The 12,108-nt window shown below is 40.5% G+C and overlaps 1 protein-coding gene across 1 annotated transcript in view; it reads right to left on the bottom strand.

The window, feature by feature from the left end:
- LOC145397218 (putative glutamate receptor) overlaps window positions 1-12,108 on the bottom strand; it is a 46,620-nt gene that overhangs the window by 30,677 nt on the left and 3,835 nt on the right. The window contains exon 3 of the mRNA XM_080270414.1: window positions 622-771. Coding sequence (XP_080126540.1) covers window positions 622-771 — 150 coding nt within the window. The remainder of the gene's footprint in view (window positions 1-621; window positions 772-12,108) is intronic.

Below are 12,108 nucleotides of genomic sequence, written 5' to 3'. Positions count from 1 at the left end.
ATTATTATCATGTTCTGTACTTTACTGTTTATTTTCTTAGTTGACTTAACAGTCAAGTGACAGTGCTGACATAATGAGCCAGGGTGTAGTTTTCATAAACTGCATAAGACTAGCGTTCTGTGAGACCAACTGGAGCCTGACTGCATCCCATTGTACTCAGTGTATAAAAAATTTTCATTTAATTAACCAGTTGGTTGCTAGCATTTCTTTCTACTAAGGAATGTTGTCTGACGCTTGCCTTTAAAAATAGTATAGTGAGTATGAATACCAGAAGCGGGTATCTTCGTTATAAATTCTGAAGCTCTTGAGAGCAGGGACTTTTCTCAGCTGAACAAGATATCCTGTTGTTAATCTGGATGAAATACCTGCATACACTAACAGCAACGAAAGGTATTTGTTTGAATCCCTTTGGTTGACGACCTTTTTATGCTACTTTTCTTTTTTGTGTTACCAGATGATTTTAATCCATTTAGGAAAGTTCTATCGCACTAAAAGGATTTAATAAGACAAAATCCCCCCCAGATTAAGACTAAGTTTATGCTGAGTAAAACTGTCAAGAGAGGCAAGAATAAAATGAAAACTTAAGTGACACTGAAATAAAGTGTTTAACTGAAAACTCACACTGAAAACTTGTTAGGGAAGAACGGGATATGTGATGTGCCTCTCAGTCCTCTATTTGGTGACCAGGAGCCAACACGCAGTGGCTGAGCTCCAGGGCGAGGGTAGGGCAAGTGCAGGTAGACGCTTGCGCCATGGTTCACTGCGTCAGTTCTGAGATATATTTCCAATCATCACAGTTATTCATTGAATTGTTGGACTTTGCTGAAAACACAGAAAACAAGGGTGGGAGAAGTGGAAATTACTTATTTGAGAGAAGCATGTGAGCCAGCCTGAAGAGAGACAGACAGCTCACGAACGTTATCCTGTTCATTCGGATGTGCTGGAAAAAGTTTGGAAAATTCTCCAAGGCTGAATGGTCATGTGGACAGAATGGAAAGAATGCAGACTAAGATATTGACTAAGAGAGTGTACATAAATGAACTGGAGGGGACGAGGGGAACAGGGAGCTTAGGATGAGCTGGAAGCTGGAAAGACGGGTAGCGAGGCATCTGAATGAGTATTGTGTGAGCTGGAGAAAGGCAAGCCTAATGGCGAAGGACATAGTGATATATATATATATATATATATATATATATATATATATATATATATTTATATATATATATATATATATATATATATATATATATATATATATATATATATTTGGTTATTTATAATTATATATATAATAGGTGGGGGCACTCACCACCCGCTTACTACATGTAGTGCTGCTTTCGGGTGACTGCCCTAACCTCTCTTTGTTCCTTCTTTCCTTCCTTCCTCTTCTGTCTATTTCCTTCCATTTTAACTCTCCCTTATGTATACGGCTGACTCTACACTGAGTGAAAAATCAAGTGGTTTCTTGTTCACCAGGAAACCATTTACTACGCTGCGTGGTAACCATATAACGAAACTATAACGTCTGGTGGTTTAGTGGGTAAGTAAGGTGTTCCAGCCGGATTAAGCCTGTGTAGGTTTATATCCAAGGGCTGGATAGGGTTTATGGGTCACGTGATGTCACAGGGATGAGTGAGGTTGGTCGCTTTCATCTTAAATGTCAGGACCAACTTGCCTAGCCCCGGGCTCCTACGCTACTCATGAGGCAACACAGGATTAGATGACACACACACACACACAGATATGTATATGTATATATATATATATATATATATATAGATATATATATATATATATATATATATATACAGAGAGAGAGAGAGAGAGAGAGAGAGAGAGAGAGATATGTATATATATATATCATCATCATCAGCCATAACTAGTCCACTGCTGAACAAAGGCCTCCCCCAACCTTTTCCACGAATTCCTTGACTGAGCCAATCTTTGCCACGTTTTCCCTGCAAATTTTTCCATCTCGTCTCTCCATTTCCTGTCTGGCCTTTTTCTGCTACACGTACATTCTCGTGGTGTCCGGTCGGTCAGCCTCTTGCTCCATCAGTTATCCCTTATTCTTGCTATATGGCCTGCCCACCTCCATTTCTGTTCTTTTATAATTTCTACAATATCTTTGACTTTAGTCTGCTCTCTCACCCAGATTGATATTTTCCTTTCTCTTAAAGATATTCCCAATATTGACCTTTCCTTTGCTCTCTGAGAACGAATTAATTTATTTTCCATTGATTTTGTCAGTTTCCAGGTCTCACAACCATACCTCATAGCTGGAATTATACATTCGGTATATACTTTTCGTTTTATACAAATTGGCAAGCTACTCTTCATAATGTCTCTATGTTTACCGAAAGCTTTCCATCCAAGTGCAATGTGTCTTTTTATATCGCTATCATGCTCTTTCGTTAATTTTAGTAGTTGTCTCAAGTAGTTGTAGTCCTAAGCTTCTTCAAGAATTTCATCGCTTATTCTGATGTCGCTCTTTGGTGTTTGTGGATTACACATTACTTTAGTTTTACTTTGGTTCATCTTCAGTCCTACTTTCTGACTTTCACTGTTCAGGTCATTTAACATTTCTTGCAATGCCTCCGCTGTTTCTGAGATTAGGACAATGTCATCTGCAAATCTTAAATGGTTTAGCTTTTCTCCATCAATGTTCACTCCTTTGTTTTCCCAGTCTAGCTTTCTGAAAATACTTTCTAGGCATGCTGTACATAATTCTGGTGAAATTGTATCTCCCTGACGCACGCCCTTCTCAGTCTTAATTTTTTCTTAGTCCTTATGTAACTTAACTGTAGCAGTTCCATCTTTATATATGTTTTCGAGCAGGTTTACAATGTTCTCATTCACTCCTTGTTTTCTCAATGAATTTATAATTGCTATGTGCTCCACTGAATCAAAAGCCTTTTCGTAATCAACAAAATCTAAGCACAATGGTTTATTATATTTTATAGTTCTCTCAATTAGCTGGTTCATTGTATGTAGATGATCAATGGTCGAATACCCGCTTCGGAATCCTGCCTGTTCACGAGGTTGGTTTTCCTCCAAAATTGTTGTTAAGAGTTTGTAAATGACTGATAAGCTAATAGGTTGATAGTTACTAAGATCTTTTGGGTCACCTTTTTTGTAGAGTAAAATAACTATTGCATTACACCATGTTTTGGGAATTTTCTTCTGTTTTTTACAGTGGATAAATAAGTGAGCAAGCCTATTTTGTAATTCTACTCCGGCATCCAACAGTAAATCTGTTACTATTCCATCTTCTCCCGGAGCCTTCCCTCTTTTCATATTTTTAAGACAATTATTTACTTCGTCTGGTGTTACCTCAGGTATTTCACTTGTGTCAACTGAAAAGTTAGCTATTGGTACTACTGTCTTTGATGCATACAGTTCTTTGTAAAATTCTTCAACTCACTTCACCATCTTATCTCTGCATTTAATGATTTCACCGTTTTTTTTTTCTTTTAATGATGTCATTTGTTGCTTTCCTAGTGCCATTCTACTTTGGACCTGTTTCAGACTTTTTCCATTCTTGATGGTTTCTTTGATCTGATCCATGTTTCTCTTTCTTTTTTCTTCTCTTTGTCTTTTGTTGATAAGCTTATTCAATTCTGCTCGTTCTATTTCGTCTTTCTGTGTCTTTATTTTCATTTCATTTCGTTTTTTCATAAGCTCGAGTGTCTTTTCTGAATACTTCTTGGCTTTGGTTGTAATAGGTTTTCCTACTACCTCTGCTGATTCTCTTAGCACTTTTGTTACTCTGTCATTCAGCTCATGAATGTCTCATTCAGCATTACGTAGAGCCTGGAACCTTTCCTTATTTCCAACTGAAAGGCTGCTTTGTTTTCGTTTACTATTATTGAGCATATTTTTTTTATCTTTAATCATCATCTTTCTTTCATTTCTGAAATTGAATCTGGCTGTGCAACCCACCATTCTATAATCACTACCTATATTTATTTTGTTGATAACCGTGACATTTGTGATCGTGTTATTCTTATCTGCCTATAATGAAGTCGACTTCATTCTTTGTTTTTCCATTTGGGCTTCTCCAGGTCCACTTTCTTCCTGTTCTTTTGTGGAAGAATGTGTTCATTAATCTCATGTTAAACAGTTCAACAAAGTATACTAGCATTTCTCCTCTTTTATTCCTTTCTCCCACTCAAATTTTCCCATACAATCTTCTCCATTTTTCGACTATCTAACTTTTGCATTGAAGTCTCCCATGCATTTAGTATACGAAGTATGTTGTCTTTTCTGCTTCCGTAATCTGAGAGATGTCATCATAGAATGTTTCTATTTCATCATCTGGGCTTTGAGAAGTTGGTGCATATACTTATATGACTTTCATGGTATATTTTTTGCACAGTCTAATGACAACAAATGCTGCTCTGTCAGATACACTGCTGAATTTAACAATGTTGTCTGCAAGATTTCTGTTAATTAGAAATCCTACACCACTAACTATTTCATTTTCCTAGAGAGAGAGAGAGAGAGTATGTATGTATATATATGAATGTGTGTGTGTGTATGTGTGTGTGTGTGTGTGTGTGTGTGTGTGTGTGTGTGTGTGTGTGTGTGTGTGTGTGTGTGTGTGTGTGTGTGCTACTTCGGCCTCTCTATGCTTTCTCCAAAGTCCCTATAATAGTAAAAATGTATATAAACTGGCAGGAGCATCTCTTCCCTTATGAGAAACTTTGTATTCATCTCTCCTACGCATTGACAGTATTCATTCTCAGCCATACAAATCTTACTGCAGCCTCTCACAACATGGAAAGAGACCAAAGGTCCTTCGTCCATAGATCACTATAATTAGGTGCGTTGAAAATTCTCATCAATTGCAAGAGGCCTTCAGCGTCTGTTTGGCTTCGTCTCAGTCCTATAATCGAAAAAAAAAAAAAAATCGGGCTTTGCTGTGACCCATTCCGTAGTACCTGCTTTCATGAACCACGGCTGTTAGTGGTACAATAATTACTAATCATCCATTTGTGAGGGATTGTCTTTATTTTTCTACACTCATAAAGCAAACTTGAATATTGAACAAAAAATGACATTAAAGTACAATGAAGAGGATGCTTGACAACTTTTGCTTGAGGATTTTGTTGATATCCATTACTGTTAATGCGTGAGGTTCCACAGTTAGTTCACAATACACGCACACACACACACACACACACACACACACACACACACACACACACACACACACCGCCCGTTGGTACAGACACCGCCCGCTGGTGCGGTGGTAACGCTCTCGCCTGCCAACTGGTGGACGGGAGTTCGCGCCTCGCTCAGGTTGCGAAAAGTTTCACTGACGAAGTGGGTGGTTACTGTCCCCCTTGAGCAAGGGGACGGGTGTGTGCGTGTGTGAAGGTCACAGCCTTGCCCTCAGATCGGACTATATGAGCTCTCAGCTCCCTTCCAGGAGGGTAAAAGCTGACGATCACGACCATCAAGTGATCCTGACCGACCCGGTGAATTACACACACACACACACACACACACACACACACACACACACGCACGCACACTCAGAGAGAGAGAGAGAGAGAGTTACTTTTAGTTACACAGACATATAGAACACACAGACTTTTCAGTCATTAAGAGGCAGTCCGACCTTAACACTAAAAAAGTACTCAAGTTACAGATGCACGAGAAGAGGATAGCAGAGCAGAACGCTCTCTCTCCCACCCTTCAGACCCTCCTGCTTTTACCGTACAGGAAAAATGCAAGAAGTAGCACTCTGCAGGGTTTAAACAGCGTGAAGGATATTTCATAGGATTCCTAGAAAATGTAGAATATATAATGGAAATGGAAAGGCTGAGCACATAGCCAGACACTAATTCTAATGTTAACCTTTGCATGCCTTTTTTTTTTTTTTCATAAGAACAGGAAATTTTAACAGCATACAGTAAGCCCCCGCGTTTGGCGAATTTCAACTTGGCGAAACTCACTTTTGGCGGTAGGGTGGCCACGGACCACCGAATGCGCGCTTGGCGATTTGAATTCAAACTTGGCGGTCCCCTGGCGGTCCCCCCCACTCGATGTGCCACAAGAACAGCCCCAAAAGCAGCCACAAGAACAGCCGCAACCTCCCCAGCCATCCCAACCTCCCCAGCCACCCAACCTCCCCAGCCAAGCTTCGCTGCCCTCTTTAAGCTGGATGCTGACTTTTCTGGCTTCAATGAAGTGGATGATCAAGCGAGACAAATGGTTGCTAAGGGGGTTATGGGGGAGGAGGGGGAGAGTGATGAGGAAAGTGGTGGTAGCAACTAAGCTGCCCCCACTGCCACTCCGATGTCCCCAGCCAAGCAAGCCTATCTTCACTCTATTTACGGTTAGTTACAACCTTTATATCATGTCTTATTAGCTTTATTTATTGTTTATTGGTCTGTTTTCTACATGTGTATTAATATGTGAAGGCAAAAGATTTTATTTCAGCTCGAAAGATGGTGTTTTAGGGGTCAAAAGGGGGACTTTGGCAATGACCAAAGACTGATCGAGGCACTTTATAGGCAATTTATATGGTAAAAAGAACTCGCGTTTGGCAAAATTCGCATTTGGCGGTAGTTTCCCCAGACTAATTGGATCGCCAAAAACGGGGGCTTACTGTACTTAATGTTATGTATGCATGCATGCAAAAATCTGCACACCATTGCATGTGCATATAAATGCCTTTGTCATTACTTGGGTACATATATAAACATATGCATATACATCTATATACTTATCCTTGCTTCATGTCCTGAGAGAGCAGACAAGGATATGAATATCTTGGTGACGGCGATGGCCACACCTGATAAGGCAAATTTAGTCTGGTCAGGTTAGTCCGAGTCAGATCATGGATCGACACTCTATCCTCTTCTCCCCAGACACAGGATATAAATTTCCCCGTATCCAAGCACATACTGTACATACGAACATAGCACACATATACTTGCATAAACACACATATACTTCCGTAATCATACTCAAATAATAACCGATCAAGGTTTATATCTAATATCTTTTTAAGGCTATTTATGGTTCTGCTTTCGAACACATTCCTATGGAGTTTCTTCCAGTCGTTTAGAGTGAAGTTGAAGTCTACTGTTGCATTAAGATTAGTCTTCCCTGCTTGCTGCTTCATGCATTTCCTTGTATCGTTGTCTGGGGAATAACTTTAAATAGACTGTTTGATTCGATATTAATAAAGCTGTTGAGTATCTTGAAACATCCAATTAGTTGAGATCTACTTCTACTTTTTCAAACAGAGAATATATTCAGTTCAATAGGCCTTTCGATATCAGGTTTATTCCTCGGGGAAGGGATTAATTTGGTGGACCTACGTTGTACAACTTCCAGTTCTTTCTGTCCATGACAAGGTATGGTGCCCAAAACTGAGCCCCAATCTCTAAGTGTGGTCTAATCATATTCTTATATAGAAGAATTACAACATTTTTGCATTTATAAGTAAAATATCTTTTGGTGAATTCTAGGGCTTTGTTGGCTTTCTTCATGGAAAGGATACACTGACTGGAAAATCTGAGATTAATTGAAAATATAATTCCTAAATCTTTATCTTGTGAAGACTTGCTATTTTTCTGGCCATCGATTTCGTAATAGTACTGTACTTTATTTCCATGCTGCAGTACCTGGCATTTACTTACAATGAAGGATATTTGGCAAATTGATCATTCAGCAATTTTGTCAAGGCCATTCTGAAGGCTACTTCAGTTAACATTGTGTTGGTGATTTTTGTGTCATCCGCACAGATTTAGAAATAAAATTGTTAAGCCCAACATCGATTTCCTTAATATACATTATGAACAAAACTGATCCCGGCACTGATCTCTGAAGGACACCTCAAGGTCCAAGACTCGACTCCATCCATTATGCCACGTTTTCTGTCACTTGGCCAGCTACCTACCCACCTTTAAATGATTCTGTCGATTTCAAGTAATCTTACATTATTCATAAATATATAATTAGGTATATTGCCAAAATCTTTCGGGAAAAAAATGTTGTATCAAGGGACCTGGTACTGTCATTAATTGTAAAAAGTTTATCATTAAACTCAGTTTTATTTGTGAGGCATGATCTGGGAAACCTAAAGCCGTGCTTGCTGTTAGCAATTACATTAATAGATTCTAGGAATTCAGCTATCCCATCGCATATTAATGGTACAAGTATTTTTTCAATAAAGAGGTTAAGCTAACTGACCTACATTTACCTGGTTCATCTCTACTGCTGTATTTTTATATAAGAGTTACAATGGCTGGTCTCCAATCTTCCAGAACCTTTCCTTGATGTGGAGGTTTATTAAAAGTAAATGTTAGTGGATCACATATTACATACGTTAGATTATTTAACATTCTAGGCTAAAAGTTGTCTGGACTAGAGGTTTTGTCAATTCATTTTTCTGAGTTTGTCTTAGACGTCATTACTGCTGAAATGTATATGAGGCGTCTAGCGGCAGAGTGACGTATGCACCAGGGGATTATTTTCGAGTAATTAAAGCTTAAATTTGAAGAATGTGTATATAAAAGATATAAAGAAAAAACTAAAGTCGTTTTATATTAATGTAATGCTCTCAAAAAATGCAATTTAATGAATCCATTGTTTAGAAAAAAAAATAAAACAAAAACAAACACACAAACGCACCCCCCCCCATTGGGGGTCATACACAAAATATTAACCTGGGTTATAATCATGTGATCCAAATAAAAATAAACATAAAAATTAATAAAGTGTGAAAGTTTTATATTAATGATGCAATTTTTTTTTCTTTTTTATTAATTTTTATATTGTGAATTTTTAATTAACTTGCCACGTCCCGACGACTTTTCCACCACTGACTCCCCCCAATCCCGACCATTTTTGAATAAAATTTTTTTTGGCTCAAACGTCTGCTTTTGGTGAGAAACAATGGAAAATCACAAAGAAAGTGGTCACCGGGGTCGATAAGTGGCCTAGACAGGTATACCTTTGTTACACCTGGTACCATGTTCTATGGAGGTGCTCTGCGGCTGTCATGTTTTCTATGGTATTATTTGTATGGGAAACCATTCACAATAGGTAGATATTTATTTATTACAAACAAAAAAACATGCAGTACAAGAATATATTGATTTTTATACAAAAATAGAGGTGAAATAAGCATTGTTCCATCGGGCGAAGCTAGCGAAATCGCCAAAACTGTTCACCGATGATTCGCTAACATTGTTGTTTTATCATACATTTCATTTTTTCAACTTACACAGTACTTTTCCAATAATATTATACCCTCTTCCACTTTAGAGAACTGTTTTCACATATTTACAGTCCTTACAATAATATTTAGCGTAATGTTAGCGCATATTTACGTAGTCAGTGAACTCGCTGTGACTGTTGTATCAACTCGCATTCTCTTTTTCAACTTACATAATACTTTCCCAATAACATTATACCCTTTTCCACTTTAGAGAACTGTTTTCACATATTTACAGGCCTTACGATAATATTTAGCATAATAATAGTGCTTAATTACATGGAGAGTGAAGTTGCTATGATTGTTGTTTCAACTTACACTCTATTTTTCAACTTATAAAATACTTTTCCACTAACATTACACCCGTTTCCACTTTATATAATTACTATAACATATTTACAGACCTTACTTTTCTACTGAGCATCATATTATCGCATATTTACACAGTTAGTGATCTCGCAATATCACTTGTTTCAACTTACACTATTTTGCAACTTATAAAATACTTTCCCACTAACAATACACCCATTTCAACTTTATATAATTCTTATCACATACTTACAGGCCTTACCATTATACTGAGCGTCATATTATCACATAGAGCATGTACAGGCCTTACTTCTACAGTGAGCATCATATTATCGCTATCACACACATTATCAATAATGTAGGAAGTTGTGATATTCCTTGAAACATGGCTCAAGGCACAATGCTACGCTACAGTCTACACACTCGTATCTTGTGTCTTTTTCTCTGAGTGGCTGGTCTCACTGTTGAGTGCTTGCATAGATGGCAGCGGTGCTGGGGTCTAGGACGGTTTGGTTGAGGAGGGATACTGCTCAGGTAGTGGTGTCCTGCGAGGCGTAGGGGAGTCTGGGCGGCACTGGGGGTGCGGGTGCGGTGTGTGGCTCTGTCCTGTGCGTACCTGGTGATAATTTCACAAGACAGTCCCTCACAAACCCCTCAGTGGTCTCAGAGATTCCCCTTGTCATGGCGTGAAGGTAGTGTGCATTGAGGACCGTGATGTCAAGCAAGTGGAAGAAGAGCTTTTTGTACCACTTCACTGTGGTCCTGGCACAGTCCACACTGGAAATCATGGAGTCAGACTGATCCATTTGCCTCATGTTGATATTGTAGTCCAGTAGCGACTCCGGTTTCCAGATGTGGCACCTCCTCTCGCTGCGGTGATACATGGAGTCTGTGTGGTGCATCAGGGGGCTGTGTACAGTCGACAGGAGGCAAACTTCCCTGTTGTGGTTCCACGGTGTGGCAAGGATGTTATTTGCCTGGAAGAAAACCACCCCATTCTTGTCAAGTTTCCTCCCGACCTTGACCGTATGGCGACAGTTTCTCTTTACTGTACCACAGACTCCGGTGTCGTGTTGGTGGAGGAACCGTGCGAGAAAAGGGCTAGTGTACCAGTTGTCTAGGTACAGAACATGACCACTATGAAGGTACTACTCTACCATTGTCTTCACCACGGCCCCTGAGAGTCCAATACTACGATCTTCTGTTATGTCTGTTTGTGCGCTGGTGTACAAGACTATGTCTTGCACATAATCAGTCTTACAGTCGCACATAACAAAGATCTTGAACCTAAAACGGTGTCTCTTGCTGGGTATGTACTGGTGAAAGGAAATATTGCCTCACCACAACACAAGACTCTCGTCTATGACAAGGTCTCTGTAAGGATAAAATGACGAGCAGAACATTTCCCGTAGGTGATCAAAGACAAGCCTAATTCTCTTCATTTTATCTGTTACTAGCATTAGGAGGGTCATCTGCATCATAAAAATGGAGGCGGCTGAGAATTTGGTGGAATCGATTACGACCCATTAGCTTACCAAAGAAAGGTGTGCTAGTCTTTGGGTCCGTGGTCCAGTATGCAGGAATTTGATTTTTTCGTACTACACCCATCAAGAGAACCAGGGCCAAAAATATAAACATCTCACCTAGGGTTATGGGATAGTCATATTGCTGGGAGTGCCTGCTCATTGTTCCTTGATGCTCACTTTCACAGTGCTGGCTGCTTGCAAATAAGCTTGTTTTGCTCCACTATGCGACCCACAAACTCCTCCCCAAAGAACAGGTGGAAGAAATCCACCCTGGTGGAGCCTGTGTGGATACCTGGAGCCGTGCAACCAGACCGCCACTCCTCAGTGAAAGGGTGAATGATGGGAGTGAAATTACTCCAATCTTCCCAGTCCCACGACACACTACCATCTCCAGCCTCGTCCCCATCGTCGCCTTCGTCAGGGTGGGGAGGGGAGGGTGGTGGGGGAGGTTGGGGAGGTGGAAAGCGGCACCCTTCCCCACTCACACTTCTCTTCCCTCTCCCTTTTCCTTTCCCCTTTCCCTTCCCTTTCCTTCCTTTCCTCACATCATGGGGCTGTGGAGAGGAAGTGAGGGAATATTGTGGGGCGAAAGACATGCTAGGGAGCGGCTCCACCTCGCCTCCCCGCTGCCCACGTACAGCACGTGCTTGTTCTGCCTCCCTCACACCACTATCCCTTTCACCGCTCACTCCCGCCACACCACTTTCCTTTTCAGCCCTCACTCCTGCCACACCACTTTCCCTTTCACCCCTCACTCCCACCACACCACTTGTGCCTTCCCCAGACAACACAGAAGGACCATACCTGATTTTCCTTCTTGCCGCACTTTCGGATCTTCGCGGTGAAATTTTCTCCCTTCCCAACCACGAGGTAACATCACAGCCTACGCTGCTGTCCTCGCCCTCTTCCTTGTCCTCGTCCTCGTCCTCATCTGACTCTCTGTCTAGGGGCTGGAGAGAGGTCCGTGCATGTGTATGGGGTCCAGGCTGGCCTTCCCTCGCCTTACGGTACGTAACATACCGCGCTTTCCTCGAC

This window comes from Coenobita brevimanus, chromosome 40 (assembly GCF_032717465.1).
Source record: "Coenobita brevimanus isolate Jiangsu-jjx chromosome 40, ASM3271746v2, whole genome shotgun sequence".
Classification (NCBI taxonomy): domain Eukaryota; kingdom Metazoa; phylum Arthropoda; class Malacostraca; order Decapoda; family Coenobitidae; genus Coenobita; species Coenobita brevimanus.
Note: the sequence above shows the minus strand (reverse complement) of the source record. Positions and strands in the feature narration are given on the sequence as shown.